This window comes from Boleophthalmus pectinirostris, unplaced genomic scaffold (genome assembly GCF_026225935.1).
Source record: "Boleophthalmus pectinirostris isolate CB_2022bp ecotype Guang Dong unplaced genomic scaffold, ASM2622593v1 HiC_scaffold_342, whole genome shotgun sequence".
Taxonomy (NCBI): Eukaryota; Metazoa; Chordata; class Actinopteri; order Gobiiformes; family Gobiidae; genus Boleophthalmus; species Boleophthalmus pectinirostris.
Genome location: NW_026571325.1, coordinates 30,677 through 48,198, shown reverse-complemented (window position 1 = coordinate 48,198; position 17,522 = coordinate 30,677). Strand labels below are relative to the sequence as shown.

The window sequence follows — 17,522 nt, the reverse complement described above, 5'->3', positions numbered from 1 at the left end:
GCTTTCTGCTGCTTTGTCCTACTAGCCCTATTTGTGGGTGTGGCCTGTGTCTACAAGATGGTCGATCAAAGAAGAGGTTAAAATACATAAAACTCTCACTCCTGCTCTAGCCATAATATCTAATAATGCCGTTTTTCTGTTTCTTAATAGATATTCAGGGAACAAAGTAAGCAAATGCCATAATGATATATATATATATATATATATATATATATATATATATATATATATATATATATATATATATATATATATATATATATATATATATATATATATATATATAATGTGTGTGTATATATATATACATATATACACACACACACATACATAACTGTGTATTACCAAAAATTTCTTTTTGAATTGTAGTTCAGTTGAACATCCCATGTCTGCACGATCATCTAATTCAGGTCCCCTGCAAGAAAATCAAAACCAGGTAAAGAGAAAATATGTTTTAATATTTGCTTAATGCCTTCTAGAGCAACAATGTCCAAAAAACATATCACACATGCCTACATACACACTTTGTTTGGGGCAGGACAAATCCATACCATGAATTGATTCACAAAAAAGAAACAAACAAACAAAAAAGAAAAAACTCAGTGATCAACATGTGGTTAAATTACAAACAGACAAGAGTGGCTGTCTCTGAGAATGTAGAATTTCTCGGTGAACATCTATTAGTCTCTATCATAAAGTTTTACACACATATCAATTGGGTCGGGCAATAAGAAAAAAACAAAAGTTCATTTTTTTTCCTCCTATGTCTGAACTCTGCTTCAAACCACATTTTTTTTTACCAAGATCAAAACAAAATCAAAAGGAAATCATCTGCAATTAGAAATGAGTGAATCAGTTCCAGATAAAATTCTCTTAATATCACAGCCAGACCCACATATCATAACAAAATACTGTTTTTGTTGCAGTTTTCTGAAGTTACAGTCTGATGAAGAACAATTTATAATCACAGATATATATGTTTATATCTTCATGGTTATGGATGTATGTTTTTGTGTTTTGTAATAAACAGCACATATTGATGAGATATAGAAGCGTGTGTGTGGTCTTTTAATTTGTTTAATATGTTGATTAAAGATATTTTTGAATTTGGAGTTGGATTGTTCCACCTTAAGCAGGGAGGTACAACGTCTCACTATCAGTAACTCACACATGTCTGAAACAGCGCTTCAGTTTTTGCTCTCAGAAACAGTTTGTTATGTAGAGATCTGTCGTAACTTTAAGGATATGATTATTCATCTTTTATTCATGGTGATTGTGGGTAAGAAAACACTGCACTTTCAGTTATCATAGTAGCAACATCTTTTCACTGACATTTTTTCCTTCAGGTTTGGGCTTATGTTATGAAGGTAGGTGTTACACTCATTTCATTTTAGGTTATGATGTTCAGAGCTAAAAGAGAATTTTTACAGAATATTTTTCATTTTTGTAATTGAAATTTTGTAAAGACCCTCCTGTCCTGGGGAAACCTCAGCTGTATGGACCCCATGAGGCCCTTCTGAAGAAGGCAGTGGAATTTTATTGTGAACTTTATGTGTATCCCAGAAATGAAACTATCCTACTGCAGCTGTTCAAGTGAGTGAAATCTATAATATGCTGTAATTCCTTTATGACGTAGAATATTTTCAAAATGTCACAAAACTTAATGTTATATTTAATTTAGTGTGAAACTGTCTCCTCTCACAAATACATCTCAACATGTATTACAATCGTCTGCTGTAATAATAGCATTGCTGGTAAAATGTACAAGAGAAGTATTAGTTATTGTTAAAACCTTATGACCTCTACCTTCTGCTTAAAGGTTGTATGGAGGATTTTTTTTTTTGTTTCAAATTGTCAATGATAGATTATAGAGATGAAGTAGCCTTGTAATTATGATGACCAGAAAAAAGAGAATAAAAATTAATCAACTCTGGACGTGGTGGGGCTAAACATTTGCCAATAGATAACGACACTGCCTTGTTATCTGTTAGCTGACAGGCTGTCAATCAAACTCCCTACGTTTCTAGCGTAACTGACTTGCCTGCGCGCTGCCATTACGTGGTTTACGTACGCCTGTCACGCAGTCCACAGACACAAGACGCACAGACGCTGTTTACTCCACCAACGCAACAGTTCTTAGCGTTTTTTTTAACCTATATCTTCCTCGCAGTTAGCACAAAGTTTGTTACAATGGCAGACAAGAATCCAGGAGCAGTTAGCCGCAAAAGAAAGTCCGTTTTTGAGGTCGCTGAAAGAAGAAGATAAGGGGAAAAGCAACGAAGCCAAACTAAGGTGATTCTTGGAGATTCATTCCAGCGATGGCGCGACTGAAGCAGACGCAGGGTCTAAAGACTGACGCACTGGTCGCCAAATTACTCCTGGACAGGTCACTTCTGCTTATTATGAAAATGTACTTTATTTCCAAGAGCTAGACAAACGTTTTTCAGGACACGAATGCGATATCCTATGTCTGAAAACGTAATTTTCAAGGCAAAGAAAGAGTCCGCTTGCTGCTGCGTGTTGTAGCTAGTTCATTCGCACGGAATCTCCGTGCACCCCTCTCTGCACCGCTCCCCTCTCCTCTCCTCGCTCCCCGCTCCGCTCTTCCCCCTGCTCCTCACTTCTTCTCAGAGCACGAAATGTCCGCGCACCCGCTCCCCCCGCTCCTCATTTCTCCGCCTTGCCTAACCAACACTGTAGTTAGTTGTTTACAAGTCATGTGCAGCGCACCGGCTGTAAACAAACCTGTTTCTGGCATAAGGAGGAGGCGGGAGGAGGCGTTTCTACGTAGGGAGCTGTGGGCGAGGGGGGGTGGTTTCACGCATGCGCAACATTTGAAAAGGACAAACAGTCGCTGGATTTCTCATTCCTTGGTAAATCCTCTATACAACCTTTAAGTTCACTCAAAACATTGCAGATACATATAAGTACATTTCTAGCTTCTCAGTCTGTATCTTCAGATTGAAAATGACTTATGGATGGCTGTCAAAACTTTTCCATTTCTAAACATGTTTACTGTAAAGTACTGTACTTAAGTATACATTTTAGGGATCTGTACTTTCCTTAAAAAACATTTTAAACTGGATACTTTTACCTTTTCTTCACTACATTTGAGAGTTGGTGTCTCTACTTTCTAGTCCACTACATTTTTGAACTGGACTAAAGAGTAAAAATATGTTTTATTATTGTGTGAGACCTGCTGAAAAGCCTGAAGGGTTTATTTTTTTTAAATGTTCATAGTTTGAGCAAACATAAATATGCCATTAAAAACAGATAAAAAAAATGTTGGCAAAATTTTTTATCAAAACTCACTACACTTGAAGCTTTATTGTAAAATTAAATACTTCTTCCAACACTGACTATATGTGTTTGTTTATTCATTGATTGGTGGATTTTTTTTTTTTATTTAAGGGAGGGTGACGGTGGTAAGGTTCTTGGTGAAACCACATCTCTGGCTGGAGAGCGAGGAGTTATTCCCATTTCGATCAAAACATTTCACGATGGAAACCTGGTGTGTGTGGCAAGTGCTCAGAACAACACATCTATTGAGCCAACAGTGAGCCACAGCCAGCACCTCAGGGTCATTGGTGAGTTAGCCCAAGAATCAATCAGTTATTTTTAAAGTAAGTAAGATATTTATTTGTTTTTGTTCAGAGCCGGTGAAGGAAGCATATGTGGTGGTAACTTCAGGACAGACTGAGTTCTTTGAAGGCAAGACTTTAGATCTACAATGTAAAGTGAAGAAAGGAACTTATGTGACCTACAAGTGGCTTCTCGATGGGGAAGAAATCACTGAAACACATTATCGATATATTTATAACAACCAGCTCATAGTCTACAGGTAAAACTAATATATAATAATTATTTTTTGTTTTATGAATAAAAGTAAATCTATCATAATTGCTAAATATATTTAGTTGATTCTGCTTTCACTACATTTTTAATAAATCACTGGCATGGTTTCATGTATCACTGGCTACGTTTACACTGACACCAAAATCTGATTTTGATCTTACTTCTGTATCTTTGATAAGCTTATAACACAAAAAATCTAATAATTTTGTCTTTGCAGAACTACATCTAAAGACAGTGGCTTGTACATGTGCATTGCTCAGAACTCCTACAATAAGACCATCTTCCAGTCAAATAGCTCTACAGTTCAGATCACTATCAAAGGTTAGCAAACTCAAATTGTAATATTAGTGACCTTTATAAATAACATCAATTTTATAATTTTTTAGATGTTGTGTCCACTCCTGACATCTCCTTCACTGTCCTGAAAGAGGATATGAATTACTCTGCATTGATCTCTTGCCATTCTTTAAGCGGAACTCCTCCTATCACATTTACTCTTTGGGACTATGATGACTTGATTGGTAATGTAACAGCAGAAGACAGAAATGCCACCTTTAAAATCCCAATAGTTTTGGGGAAGCACCTGGGATTTCGCAAGTGCAAAGCTGAAAACGGAGATGAGATCGCACACAGTAGATGGATGGAACTGAAAGTTGGTATGTTCCATTTTTAACCAGTTGTAATTATAATTGTACAAATCTCAATAATAAAATAGAGCATTTTGGGCACAGTTGATATTCTGGATGTGGTACACTTCCAAAAATACATTAAAAAAATTAATTATTTCCTGTTTTGTTGCACCATGCATCCTAACTAACATTGCTACTGTAGTGGTTTAAAGGGCAAGTAATTTTGAAACATGCTGAAGATCATGCATCAGAAATGAACCTTTAGCCCTGCCCACATAACCCCTTTTCTCTCTTTGATGTTGAACCATGAAACATTGGTCTAGAACGCAGTTTTCCACCCAAGGAGTAAACTGTTGTCTTCTTGGTTTACTTATATATTTGAGAGACAAAACTTTTCTAGAGTTCTACATTTAGAAAAACATTTCTTATGTTGTTCCATAATATTATCTTAATGAAATTGACAAATATGATCTAATTTTCACAGTGCCAGTGGAAGGCCCAGTGTCTTTATATTATGACTATGACACCGGGTCAAACTACGCTGTGGTCGGGGTGAGATTTTACTGCAAACCCTTAAAAGGATCCCATGTGAAGTTTGAGTGGTTCCTGAACGAGACCCTGCTCCCTCACGGCCTGGGACCCTTTTACCGTGTGGTGGATGACCCCCCAAAACAATCAATCCTGTTACTGGCTGTGGACTGGAGCAGTGCTGGGACATACCACTGTGAGGTGTCAGATACTTTTGACAACACAAAAACAATACCCAGCAGAAGAAAATATCTTGATAAAGAAGGTACTATTTTAATACAGTTTATAAACTGATTTTCTTCTTTCAGTTATCTGTCAAAGGTGTGAAATTTGTATACGTTACAAAAACAATCAAAGTTAACTTGGTAAAAACTACTGACATCCAGATTAATATTGTGAATTCAAATTACTTTAAAGGTCCTTATTACACAAATTGAATCTTGTGAGATTTAAACCATGTTAAAAGGGTGTTACCTCCTCAAAAACATACCTGGTATTGTGTTTTGTTTCATACACATATGTTTGAGTTACACTTTATGATTAGTCTGTTTACATCCTCGAAGCTCAAAATGCTCAGTTCCACCTTGCGATGTCATGAAGTGGTAGTTTTCAAGTTAGCAGGTACCTTTTACATTTAGTTCAGTAAAAATTAGTAATTCCATGGCTGAAATCATCCAAATGATTGTAGTGAAGGTGTATGGAGTTTAAAAACACAGTGGAGCACTTCCTGCATTATCACATGACATCACAAGGTGGAGTTGTTTCCATCTGAGAAAAGAACTCAACCTAAATATGCAGGGTTTGTGTGTTAAAGGAGTGAATGAAACAAGTAAAATCTCTTGGTATGTTTCTGATACCACATTATAACATAGATCAGAAAATTGTGTAATATAAGCCCTTAAAGTAAGGCTACTGAATTTCTCCAAATTCCACATTAAGAATTATTGTAAACATTAGAGGACAGTACACAGCATGAAATTGGGGTGAAGAGTGGAGAGAGACATTTAACAGAACCAAAATGTCATGGCTGTATATTTTCATATTGTAGGGTCATGATATTATATGCTATTGAACAAGTTATTGCCAGTGGCATTGAAAAACTGACATAATAGTTTTTTTTTTTTTTTTTTTTTTTTTTACACGTGATATGTTTATAATGATTTCATTCTTTGCTCTGACAGTGTTAAATCGGATCCCTGATGTGGTGGTTGCTGTGGTCTTTGGAAGTTTTGCACTTCTCATAGGTCTGGTCTGCACCTGCTGTGGTATTGGCATTGTATACAGTAAGATACAACTACAGTTATGCAGTATATATAGTTTCATTGTTCATTTCCTCATGTTTGACAATATTCTAATCAAATATTTTAGGACCAAGGACCAATGATGTTAAACCACGGTAAGATTTAAGTACTATGTTTTCATAATGTTTTCATAAGGTTTGAGTGTTTTCTTAAGTAGACTCTTACGTTGTTTCTTTCTATTGCAGAGTTGAGATGAAGAAAATGCTTGCAGCCTACGAAGAGGATCTGGTAAGTCATTATTATATGTATTTTGTCAATTGATTACATTATTGTACATTTCATATTTTTGGTAAAGGGATTTACTGAGTTCACTGAGGACACTGAAGATATGAAAGAAGCTATGGTGGATGAATTTGACCAGGTAAGTAATAATTTAAATAGCTATATAGACACACTACATTCACATTTTAAAACTTCTGACTAAAATTTGGCCCAGTTGTGAAACAAACACGCAAATTGGCAAAATTTCATGATGTTCAGTGTCTGATGTTGTATATAATTTTAGATTTGTTTTCTTTTAAACAAATGACAATGAGAAATAAAAATGAAGCAAACAAACAAACAAATTAATTAATTAAACGCTTATATGCTACACAAATTGAAGGTTTATTCTGCGTACAGGTGTCAGTGGACTCTGTGAACGACTGGCCTTGGTTAAAAACAAGGAAGACAAATGTGTCAGAGCAACAGGAGGAGGACCAACCAGTTCTGCTGCCTTGAGGAACAACTCTGTTTGAGCTATAAACAGGATCATTGAGCGAATTTGTTTTAAACAAATGAAGCACCCTATATGTGATAAGAAATATAATTGTTTCAAGACTTGAAAAAAAAAAAAACTTTTATAGAATTGTGTGAGTGTATGTTTATCTTTGTATTTTGACTTGTGTTAATCTGGCATCACTGTCTGAAACTAAAAATACAATTTATTTGGACGTGCTTATGCAGTTGGAAGTATTCAATCTTTTTTTTTTTTTTTTTTTTTTTTTTTTTTATTATGTTTGCCGACTGTTTTATTGCTCTGTGAAGCACATTGTACAGCAAGTCCCAGCCATTTCTTTTGTATTTCCATGACCTTTGTAATTTATTTGGGTTAAACGTAAAGTAGGCCTACTCTGGTATTGGCTCCGCCCAAACGCAACGCACAGGATCCAGAGCGTGCCCACGGCTCCTGGCCCCTCTCCAGATCCTCCAAGCAGCGCTGAGCACTACAGCAGCTAAAAGAAACTGTTTAGTTTAGTTGTAGTTTGGAGGCCAGAGCGCTGCCCCAGGACAGGAGACAAAACATGGAGGAGAAGGGCGACACTACTGCGTACGGACTATCTTTTGCAGGAGGGGGCTTTGACTTCAACAAGTTTATCCGACAGCCACAGACCATCGTACGGGGTCTCAGCTTGGTAAGTGCGGCGAGAAAAGATGAAAGTTAGTTTTACTTCCCCTGGCGCGTGAGAGAGAGAACAGGTGCGCCGCTGATCTGAATTATGAAATTGCGTAAACACATATTTCTCAAGTCTTGTGTGATACAGAGAACAACGAGCTACTATCCGCATGGTCCCCGCGGGCGTCATGTTGCAGCAGCTGGTGTGTGACAGCGGCTCGGTGACAGCGCAGGTCAACACTGCTTTGTCACTGCTCAGACAGACACTCCTTCACAGATAGTCAATAATCTATCACAAGCAAATACTTTTGGCTGTTGCTGCTTTTCAGATGACATCACGCCTTTATATAGGCCAATAATATTTAACCCAGATGGGGACAGCTAAAATTTGTATTCTTAAAATGCAGATTTTAGTTGAAATACAACGAGTTCTAGGGTCTATAGTCACCAATAGAAATGATCAGGTTCAGCATTTGTGAATTCACCTTTTGGATATTTCATCTGAATGTAGGCTTTTGTGTTATCAATAGGGAAAAACTGGCTCTTGCCCCATATCTGGGAGTATGACACCATCACATAGGGTCGAAAAAAACCCCCAAAAAACAAAACAATAAATCAATAAAATCAGTTGACTACTTTAACAATAGTCTATACTTTAGTTAAAGCTCCTTGCCACGAACTGTATCCTTATTCACAAAAGTAGATCTTGAACCTAAAGAAGCCTGTATATAGGCTATGAAATGATAGTGGTTTAAATTAAGAACATGAGGAAAGTTTCACAAATGTAGAGCTATTTGGATATGAATATAGCCTGCACAATACACAGAGATTGTAGGCCTGTTTAAACTTACCTACCAGAATATTTGTTTTGACATTTTTGACTTGTGACTACATGGTCTTGCTTTAGGCCCAGCACAAAATGAAAGTCAGTCATTCAGCAGCAAAAAAGCTCCTTCGCTGACAGTTAATCAGATAGACACACCACATTCAGTGGATTTTGATGGTTTAGTGACTCAGTTAAGTATTTTTTTAATTTTTTTTTTATTTAACCTTTATATACCAGGTAAAACCGTATTGGCAAATAGCAAATAGCAGCTTTATGTTACCTGTTGCTAGGTTCTGGAGGTTCAATGTGATATGATGTGTGATGTGTAAACTAAAATAAGTCTCTTTAACACAAGGGTAACATTATCCAGGAGCCTGGCCAACTGGACACTGTTTTCAGGGCCATGGCTACTGTCTGTGAAAAAGACTGACTCTCAAAATAGAATAAATCTGACTTACAATTTCAGTTTTCACATTAGTATCATTATCCAACAACTTGTGTAGATCTACTCTTCCTGGTTCCACCTCTTTGGTAAACAAGGGAAGCATTAGACTACAAATTATGTGACAACCAAAAGTGAAATTATTTAAATCTTCTCTAAATTTTACAGGAAACTATGATTTACATTTTAATGTTTGAAGTAGATCTACATATCTTACTAAAAAACATATTAAACATAAACTTAGTAACATTAATTAATTAAAATATAAGGACTTTATATGTATGCCCTTGGTCTGTTTGGGGAACTACATGTGAGGTGTTTATGGTAAACAGTGTAGAGGAGGTAAGATGATACAACTTTCCCTGCATGCCAGTTTAGTCTGCAAATATGTGTCGTGATCCAAAAGTCAAGTACAGAGGAACAGCTGAGTGGAGATCCTCTTTATACCATAGTTATGGTTATGTCGTCATCTAACTGAGTCATAGGGGATATTGGCAAAAATGAATAACTTTTGATATAATGCTAAACTAAAACATGGCTGGTTGAGGTCAAGTATTGCACAAAAATTGTAAAATTAAACATCATTGTATGGGTATTAACAATTACACTGAAAGTTTCTATATGTTAATTAACCAGCTTTTTGCAGCCTTTCTGAGTATGTCTAATTATTATTGGCTATGCTATGCTCATTATTCTAATTTGCACATGTCCAAGACTATGCTATTATCCTTTTATTCACCATATCTCCCACCCCAGTATTAGCACAAGGAAAGCTTGTCCTCTCTTGCTCTTCTGTAGTCTTCAGCATAGTTTAGTATTCCAGGCATTAAGGGGTGGTCATTGTAGTCACTGGTTGTTTTGAAAAATTTTTGCATTTTTCTCAAGGTGGACATAGCAGTCTATAACAATGACCCCATAGAATGTGCAACTGCAAAGTTATGTAAAATATGTTTTGGTCAGACCCCATTTACCCCAAACACTGTTTGATTTTTTGAGAGAGATTCATTCAGAGTTTGGAGATTCAGAAATTGTTAACAGTTTGAGCTCAGCAAAATTAGTTGAGGTTTTGTTTATAGAAATCAAACTCTTAAATGCTAATGCTAAGGTCACACCTGTATGTCCTATTTCTGTGAATCAGGGTTCAGCATACTTAAGAGTTGTGACTACATTTGTGTTTATTGTTCTTTTCAAAACCCCACAGTATTAAGTGCTATTGTCTTCAGCTCTGCACTCATTTGCATATTTGTCCCATTTACAGACATCTGTCACTAAACGTTCATGTTCAGGAGCAACCATCTGTTCCAGAACTGTACTCCTGTAGAAGTTGGCAATATGTAAATTAAAAAGATGATTTATACATGATTTAGTTATATGTTAAAGAAATTGCATTTGACTTTTGTACAACATTTTAGCAGGATTAGAATGGGGGTGTTTATGACCTTAAGTACAATAGGGCTTCCTCTGTGGCCTGGACCCCATAGTGATATTCCAAATCTCAGTGGGATTATCCTGGTTAAATAAATAAAATACATTACACTGTTTGATCTAGAAATGTTTGCATAACATTCAGGAGTGTGGAAAATTATACAACTAATAACTAATTTTGTTTTATGAGCAAAGCATTCCATTACATTTCTAACAATCTCCAAACTTTTGCCAGTAGGTCTTTTGGGATAGACTTTTGTATTTTGACCCTTCTATAGTTCGATGGGGTCTCCTGTTCTCACACAGAAATAGTTGTCCTCGGCTCATCCTCCTCTGTGTCCAGGTCTCTGTTATTAGACGCTGGTGGCATCTGTGGCGTCACATGTCAGGCAGCTGCACTTAAACAGGTCACATGGTTCAGAGGTAATCAGAGTGGACAACAGCAGAGCAGCTCCGGGGCTACTACACTTATTAAGACATGTATCACTAGTCCATGGTTAGATGGAGAAGAAATCAACAGTACTGGCTGTTGTGAAATGCCTGTCCACAATGTGAGCCACACATTTATGATAAAGGATATTATTCAAAGTTTACATTTTGCATGCGTCCAGAAGAATTGATAAAAATTAAATATGAACTGACTAATAGAAGAATCACAAAACATGCTTGTGAACATCTAAACCACAGGGTTTGCAGTTTTAATGCAGAGTAAGATGAGGTATTTTGTTGCTTGTGGAGGAAATTAGGGTTCTTTCAAAATTACAGCCTTTGTGACTTTCTAATTGTGTCCATGCAAACTGCAATTTCATTTAAATATTTCACAGCCCTTTTCCGTAGTCCTGCCTACAACTGAACATAGGAACCTAGTTGTTTGGAAGGGCATCTGAGGTAATAAAAACTTATACAATGTTGTAAATTTTGTTGATTTCTCTGTGTCCTCTTCAGATCTTTGCTTTGGTGGTGTTTGGGACCATTACAAATGAGGGCTACATTAACCCCCCAACGTCTACAGAGGCACACTGCATGTTTAACCAGAATGACTCTGCCTGTCACTTCACTGTGGCCATTGGGGTCATCGCCTTCTTGGCCTGTGGGGTCTTCACTGTGCTTGACATTTACCTGCCCTACATGAGCAGTGCACCAGACAGGAAATACATCATCATGGGTGAACTTGCATTCTCAGGTACAAGGCCCACATTTACATTTATGATTTTGGAATAATGTGTTATTATAGATTTCTGGTCAATTGAATCCTTTATCCTTTTAAGGCAGCATTCCATTTAGGGCTGCAAAAAGTAGTCTGAAATAATCTTGACTAATTAACTACTTTTTACTACAATTTATTTTTGACTGTTGTAATAATTGTCATTATCTCTAGAATTCACTTTAATTCACACTTATCAAAACAGTTTTTATCAAAAACTTTACACTGTTATTAAATCAAAACAAGGCAAGAATAATTTGTTTTTGTCATATTTTAACTGGTTACATTTTATTTTTAAAAAATCCCCAGGTGACTTAGCATAACACTTGACATCAATTTGTTATTGTTTTGATTATTATTCTGTTAGACGTTTCTTATCAATATCAGCAGCTGGACACCTGAACGCTCTTTCTTTGTATTGTGGTGTTGTTTTAAGCGTATCTCCCTCTGTTTAGGGCTGTGGACCTTCCTGTGGTTTGTGTGTTTTTGCCTATTGGCCAGTGAATGGGCTCGGACTCACGTCACCATTGGGATCCCTGTGGAGGCCGCACAGGCTACTATTGCATTCTCTTTCTTCTCCATCGCTACCTGGGTAAGTTTGTTGTTTAGACAGACAAAGTTTAACCGGTTTAGTTGGTTTAAAACAGGAAGTGTTTTTTGTACATTATGCTGGACATGCAAATATTTTAAGTGTACACTACAAATCACATAGACACTTTTTGATTTGTGCAACGCCAACAGGGGAATTAAAAGTGTTCAATAGAATTCATGATGTAAAGTCATAACATTTCCTATGGCTTTGTCAATATATTGTTGTCCTGATGCAAATAAAACTATATCCTATATCCAAAAGATTATATTGACATCAGTTTAGAAATTTCTGTTGCTTCTTAAAAACAATTTTTTTAATATAAATTGAAATCTCTTTAATTAGCCTAATGTTAAACCAATGGAGTTTAATGTTTAAATGTTTTTTGACTCTATAGTGTGGTAAATATTAATTTAATGAAGTTTTTAGTGTTCAATTCAGAGTTCATATGTTCTGTCATTGTGAGATTAGATTTTTTTTTTTTTTACAGTTCATAATCTCAACTGGAGATGGACATATATAATATTGCATTAGTTGCCTACTTATGTATACATTATAAGGGATATAGAAGCTCTTGTGAGAGCCTTGTATTGCATGGATGTCTGAACCTCTTTAGTGCAAATATTCAGTTTTTATCAACAAAAATGTTCTAACTTTACTGTCCCATTTTAGGGTATCCTCACCTACTTTACCCTGGGCCGTTACCGCCGTGGGGTGCATGACATGACTCTCCACACTGAAGCTCCATCAGACCAGCACGCCCCCTACCCGCCAACTTATGCACCTGCATCCTACAACCCCACACCCTATAACCCCACCACGTACTCCACCTACCCCAGTGACCAGCCCGCCTTCATCCCAAATATACAGCCAGCGGTGGACTCTGGATATCAACCGCCCAACTATTGACAAGGGCACCTCAGTGGGTATAGGGACTGACTGGGATAGTTGTGGACAGTGCCACTATGTAGAGGCCATGAAAAAAGACTATTAGTGTCCACTGTTTGTGTTTGCGGATGGATGCTTACATCTGAGAGTTGAGTTTTGTTAAGCCTGTTTAGTAACTTGAATTTTATCCTCTGACACTACACACGATAATGATTAGTCTACACTGGAGGTCAAAGGTAACATTTTGCTTTTGATAAAAATGTCAACCTGCCCTGACTTTTGTAAAACATTTGTTTGTTCTTTTCTACATATTAATATATAAAGTGCCATTTTAAATGGCTTAATTATTGCCTTTTTGAGTTTGTTTAAGAGGTCTAGAATAAGTGGTTAGCCCTGGTGCATGAAATTAAGTACACTGGGTGATAGTGTTGTAATGCCAATTTGGAGTAGAAAGTTATAATGAATTTTCATGATTGAATTTTGCTGGAATGGTTTGGGTTTTATGACCCTTAAACGTCTCAGGAAAGGTAGTCAAGAATGAAGGGCAGGTAGATAAAGGACTTATCCATTTGACTGAACAGTGACTCATTAACAAGGAACACAAGTCTGTAGGATGTATAAGCTCCTAAAGACTGTATAGCCCTTATGAATTGTCAAACAACTTGACAACTTATACATACTGGGATTCAGTGTTCCTGAGGAGATGCCCAATTGCATCAAAGGATGGGCAAAATGCAGGACAAATTTCCCTTTGGGGACAACAATGTGTACCTTACCACAGTTTTGTACATTGTTAAGTGCAGTGTTGGGGAGTAACAGATTACATGTACCGGAGTTACGTAATCAGAGTACAAATTATGAGTAACTGTATTCAGTTACAGTTACTGTTTCAGTGAGTGGTAATTGGATTACAGTTACTTTGCTGAAATAAATGTATTACACGGCGGTATTTTCCTGTTTTCACATTTCAGGGTAGTTCCTTTTTTTTTCTCCGTAATTCCACTCATTGCCAGACACTAAACCAGGTCTAAAACCAGATCTAAAATAGGTCTAAACCAGGACTAAAGTAGGACTAAAACCAGGACTAAACCAAGACTAAACCAGGTCCAAACCAGTGCTAAACCAGGTCTAAAACAGATCTAAACCAGGACTAAACTAGGTCTAAACCAAGACTAAACCAGGTCTAAAACAGGATTTAACAGAACTAAACCATGCTGCGTGGACCATGTCTCCTTCTCTTCCATCAATAATATTTCTAATACTGTTAAGTAAAGACTGGGCTTTTCATTGTCTTAGCAGACTTATGTGAAGATATCCTGGTCTTTGCTTCTCTACAGCAAATCAAGTAATCAAAAGTATTCAGATTACGTTACTCAATTTAAGTAATTGAATGGATTACGTTACAAACTACATTTTGGGGTATGTAATCTGTAATCTGTAGGGGAATACATTTTAAAAGTCACCTTTCCAACACTGGTTAAGTGAGTGCATTATGCAACAGACTATATCTACCAGCCTTGACTGAAACAGAAAAGTAAAAGAAAAATAATGACCTTGATTATATACATTTGTAATTGCAATGTCTATTTATATAATTAAAACATTGCATTTGTTCTGTATGTGTCAAGCTTTCTAGTTGCCTGCACAGCCTCAGAAGATGAATGCCAGAACTGAAACAGGTTATTTTGGTCTCCAAAAGCATTTGAAAGCGTTGAATTACACTGTGCACGCACACACACACAGGCTTCAAAACAGTCACCAGGTGCTTTTAATGGCTAACATAAAATAAGGTAAAACTGAAATTATGAAAGACAAGACGTTAGTGCAATTTTTAATCTAAAAAAATAATTTAAACAATTCCATAGGCAAATAAAAAAACACTTAAATTCATTCATAAAGTTGTTCAAATTACGAATATCCTATTTTCAGAGGTGCATGCCAGAGAAGAGTTTCCGGGGAATGCTTGCATCCAGCAGTTTTCCATTGAGGGTGTGTTGTGGGGTCTCTTCTCTGAAGGGGGCACTGTTCTCCTTGTACACCAGCCCTCCATAGCACTTTCTACACACTGCCTGATACTTGTCTGCTCCTCCGATCACTTCCACCTGAAACAGACGAGTGATTTCATGTCCATGTCCATTTAATTTTATTTTTATTTTTAAAGTGTGCTATGCTCCCTGGTAGAAGGTCCGTCACCTGCTTGTCTCCATGGACATATTACTGCTTTGCGTAGAATCTTTCACTGTATCATGATTAAACTGATCTATCTAGTATTTACAGGTGTTTTATGACAAAAACCCTGAAAAACACACAAGCAGATCTAACTTGCATGCTTGTCTCCATGGAGATACACAAGTTTAATGCTATTGTGTGGAACATGCAATAGTGCAATAATGTATATTTTATTTTTCCATTATTAAGCTGTCTCACCTCTTTCTCTGCTCCTATCCTCTTTGTGTAAGCTGCTTCTTTGTAACACTGCATACAGACTGCATGGAGCTTGACCACGCTCTCCGCCAAAGGAACCAGATTCAGGATGTTCCCAAATGCCTGCAGTTGCACAGAAAAGACAATCAACACAACATACTCTGCTTAAATCACATTACAGAGACAAATGTGCATTGTTGTAAGGGAGAAAGCTTGTAATTTTCAGTCTGTCCATGTGGTCTGCAGAGGGCATACTATTGTGTCTGAAGCAACAATGAGTTTCTGTTTGGGCCTTAATTTTTGCAACTGCATTTGTCACAGAAAAATACATACTTTTCTTTGGAAGGTTCCATCCAGTGCTGCCACAATGATTACTTTTCCTAAATTAGCCATTTCCTCAGCAAATGGCACAATATCTGGAAACTGAAATGGACAAGATGGACATTATTATTGTCACTGACTTTGGATGGCTGTCGAAATGTCTTAAAAAATGTTCAGTGAAACCTTTTCTATCTCATAACATACTTACAAATTGTCCTTCATCAATTCCAATGACACAGGCTTTCAATGCAAGAGGACGGATATCTGCTAAACAGTTTGCAGACACTGCATCCATAGTGTTCCTAGAATTAAAAAAAACAAAAAACAGGACAAAGTAAGTAATGGGAGGAATTAAGTTTCAACCTTTTTGTATATTATTGATACCAACTTACTTATCATGTGTCGCCATGCCCGTTTCAGAGTAGCGAATGTCTTTTGCATATTTCACCACCAAACAGTTGTATTGTGCAACTTGAAAGCGCCGTACTCTTCTCATCAGCTCAGTACTGCATAGAAAATTAAAAGAAACTCATTTGACTAAACAGATAAACGTTTTATATAATAACATAAATAGGCATTAAAATTGTTACTTTGCACCATGCATAAAAGTAGGGGTCGAAAGTAACTGATATTTACATAACTGTAAGTAAAGTGAGTAAGTGAGTAAATTTTTAAACCTGTACTTGTAATTGAGTACAATTATAGCAATGCAATAGTAATTAGTTACATTTAAACTCATGAAAGTACCGAGTATTGCATACGTCCAAATTGCCTCATCCCACAGCTCTTTCAGATTCATCTGCTCCTTCCTAAACTGACACATCACCTGCTGATCGACTCAGAGAATATGCATATTGTGTACAAAATGTTCAAATAAAAAAACACCAATCTAAAATGTTGCTAAAAAAATGAATATGTACTTTTACTTTTACTTACTAGTAAATTTTTGGAAGCAGTACTTGTAATTGAGTAAATTTTAGCCAGGTAACTACTTTTACTTGAGTACAAATTTGCAGCACTCTTTCCACTACTGCATAAAAATCAACAAACTAAAATCTGACACCCCCCCAAAAAATCAATTATTTTATTAAAAATATACTTGTGACATTATTTACTGACATCAGCTGGAGAAACAATAGAAGGTTATTTGGCGGGAAGTCTTGGCGGAAAGTGACACATTTCTTTAAATTAACAGAAATCTAGTGACAATAGTTAGATCAATTGAAATGGGGTACTATATATATGACCCGCATGAATCGCTCACCTTTTTCCAGAAAACATGGGTCCAAAGATGACCTGCAAAGACAAAGAACGAGGGCAAAAGAAATGAAACACTACACTGGAACTACTTGGTTAATTTGACAGATAAATTCATACTAAAGACATATCAATGCGGATTATAATCTAGTAGTTGTTTTAGAAAACGCTTCTTAACTAGTTTCAGACAGCAAAAGATGCAAACCTGTATCTGTCCGCGCGCTTTTCTGGGAGAATTGGGGAAAACTCTCGGGAAATCCATGCAGTCCATATTTGAAGAAAACAATGTGAAGAAAACAGACAAAAAATAAAAGCTTTTACAATGTTGTACAGTATTTACAGTTACATTAACGCGCTTGAATGTGGCGCGCTCTTAACAAATTCGGAGGATATATCAACAGCGGAACTAATCTAACCAATAGAAATGAAGAAAGAGACAGTCACGTGAGTACTTTATC

General features: G+C 36.6%; 3 protein-coding genes across 4 annotated transcripts; 2 read left to right on the top strand and 1 right to left on the bottom strand.

Moving 5' to 3' along the window:
* The first annotated feature begins 1,140 nt into the window (after positions 1-1,140).
* si:dkey-93h22.7 (Fc receptor-like protein 5) lies at positions 1,141-7,253 on the top strand. Of its 2 annotated transcripts, XM_020930392.2 has the most exons (13): positions 1,141-1,279; positions 1,347-1,367; positions 1,467-1,593; positions 3,412-3,587; positions 3,655-3,841; positions 4,073-4,176; positions 4,242-4,511; positions 4,969-5,277; positions 6,194-6,295; positions 6,381-6,408; positions 6,499-6,541; positions 6,609-6,674; positions 6,935-7,253. In XM_020930392.2, exons 1-13 carry the CDS (start codon positions 1,171-1,173, stop codon positions 7,031-7,033), a joined length of 1,641 nt encoding a protein of 546 aa, XP_020786051.1. In that variant the 5' UTR covers positions 1,141-1,170; the 3' UTR covers positions 7,034-7,253. The 2 variants fall into 2 exon arrangements, with proteins under 2 accessions (XP_020786051.1, XP_055017094.1); XM_055161119.1 differs by lacking the exons at positions 1,141-1,279; positions 1,347-1,367; positions 1,467-1,593 and adding an exon at positions 1,978-2,386.
* Positions 7,254-7,382: 129 nt separating this feature from the next.
* On the top strand, positions 7,383-14,007 carry syngr2b (synaptogyrin 2b). The gene is made up of 4 exons (XM_020930382.2): positions 7,383-7,707; positions 11,327-11,564; positions 12,041-12,177; positions 12,847-14,007. Exons 1-4 carry the CDS (start codon positions 7,597-7,599, stop codon positions 13,081-13,083), a joined length of 723 nt encoding a protein of 240 aa, XP_020786041.1. The 5' UTR covers positions 7,383-7,596; the 3' UTR covers positions 13,084-14,007.
* Positions 14,008-14,881: 874 nt separating this feature from the next.
* On the bottom strand, positions 14,882-17,474 carry tk1 (thymidine kinase 1, soluble). Its single transcript, XM_020930396.2, has 7 exons — positions 17,270-17,474; positions 17,072-17,103; positions 16,200-16,313; positions 16,016-16,109; positions 15,820-15,909; positions 15,490-15,609; positions 14,882-15,164 (listed from the first exon to the last, which is right to left on the bottom strand). The coding sequence occupies exons 1-7, from the start codon at positions 17,333-17,335 to the stop codon at positions 14,988-14,990; spliced, it is 693 nt and encodes a 230-aa protein (XP_020786055.1). The 5' UTR covers positions 17,336-17,474; the 3' UTR covers positions 14,882-14,987.
* Positions 17,475-17,522: the final 48 nt, after the last annotated feature.

What these genes read in the sequence shown, in the direction of transcription:
- si:dkey-93h22.7 (XM_020930392.2), top strand. Translation starts at nt 1,171, where the DNA reads ATGTCTGAAACAGCGCTTCAGTTTTTGCTCTCAGAAACAGTTTGTTAT. An exon ending in ATCCTACTGCAGCTGTTCAA is followed by an intron (nt 1,594 to 3,411) that starts GTGAGTGAAATC and finishes TTTTTATTTAAG; the next exon opens with GGAGGGTGACGGTGGTAAGG. An exon ending in ATGGATGGAACTGAAAGTTG is followed by an intron (nt 4,512 to 4,968) that starts GTATGTTCCATT and finishes TAATTTTCACAG; the next exon opens with TGCCAGTGGAAGGCCCAGTG.
- syngr2b (XM_020930382.2), top strand. Translation starts at nt 7,597, where the DNA reads ATGGAGGAGAAGGGCGACACTACTGCGTACGGACTATCTTTTGCAGGA. An exon ending in GGGTGAACTTGCATTCTCAG is followed by an intron (nt 11,565 to 12,040) that starts GTACAAGGCCCA and finishes CCCTCTGTTTAG; the next exon opens with GGCTGTGGACCTTCCTGTGG. An exon ending in TCTTCTCCATCGCTACCTGG is followed by an intron (nt 12,178 to 12,846) that starts GTAAGTTTGTTG and finishes GTCCCATTTTAG; the next exon opens with GGTATCCTCACCTACTTTAC.
- tk1 (XM_020930396.2), bottom strand. Translation starts at nt 17,335, where the DNA reads ATGGACTGCATGGATTTCCCGAGAGTTTTCCCCAATTCTCCCAGAAAA. An exon ending in AAGCGCGCGGACAGATACAG is followed by an intron (nt 17,104 to 17,269) that starts GTTTGCATCTTT and finishes TTGTCTTTGCAG; the next exon opens with GTCATCTTTGGACCCATGTT. An exon ending in CCCATGTTTTCTGGAAAAAG is followed by an intron (nt 16,314 to 17,071) that starts GTGAGCGATTCA and finishes TTTTCTATGCAG; the next exon opens with TACTGAGCTGATGAGAAGAG.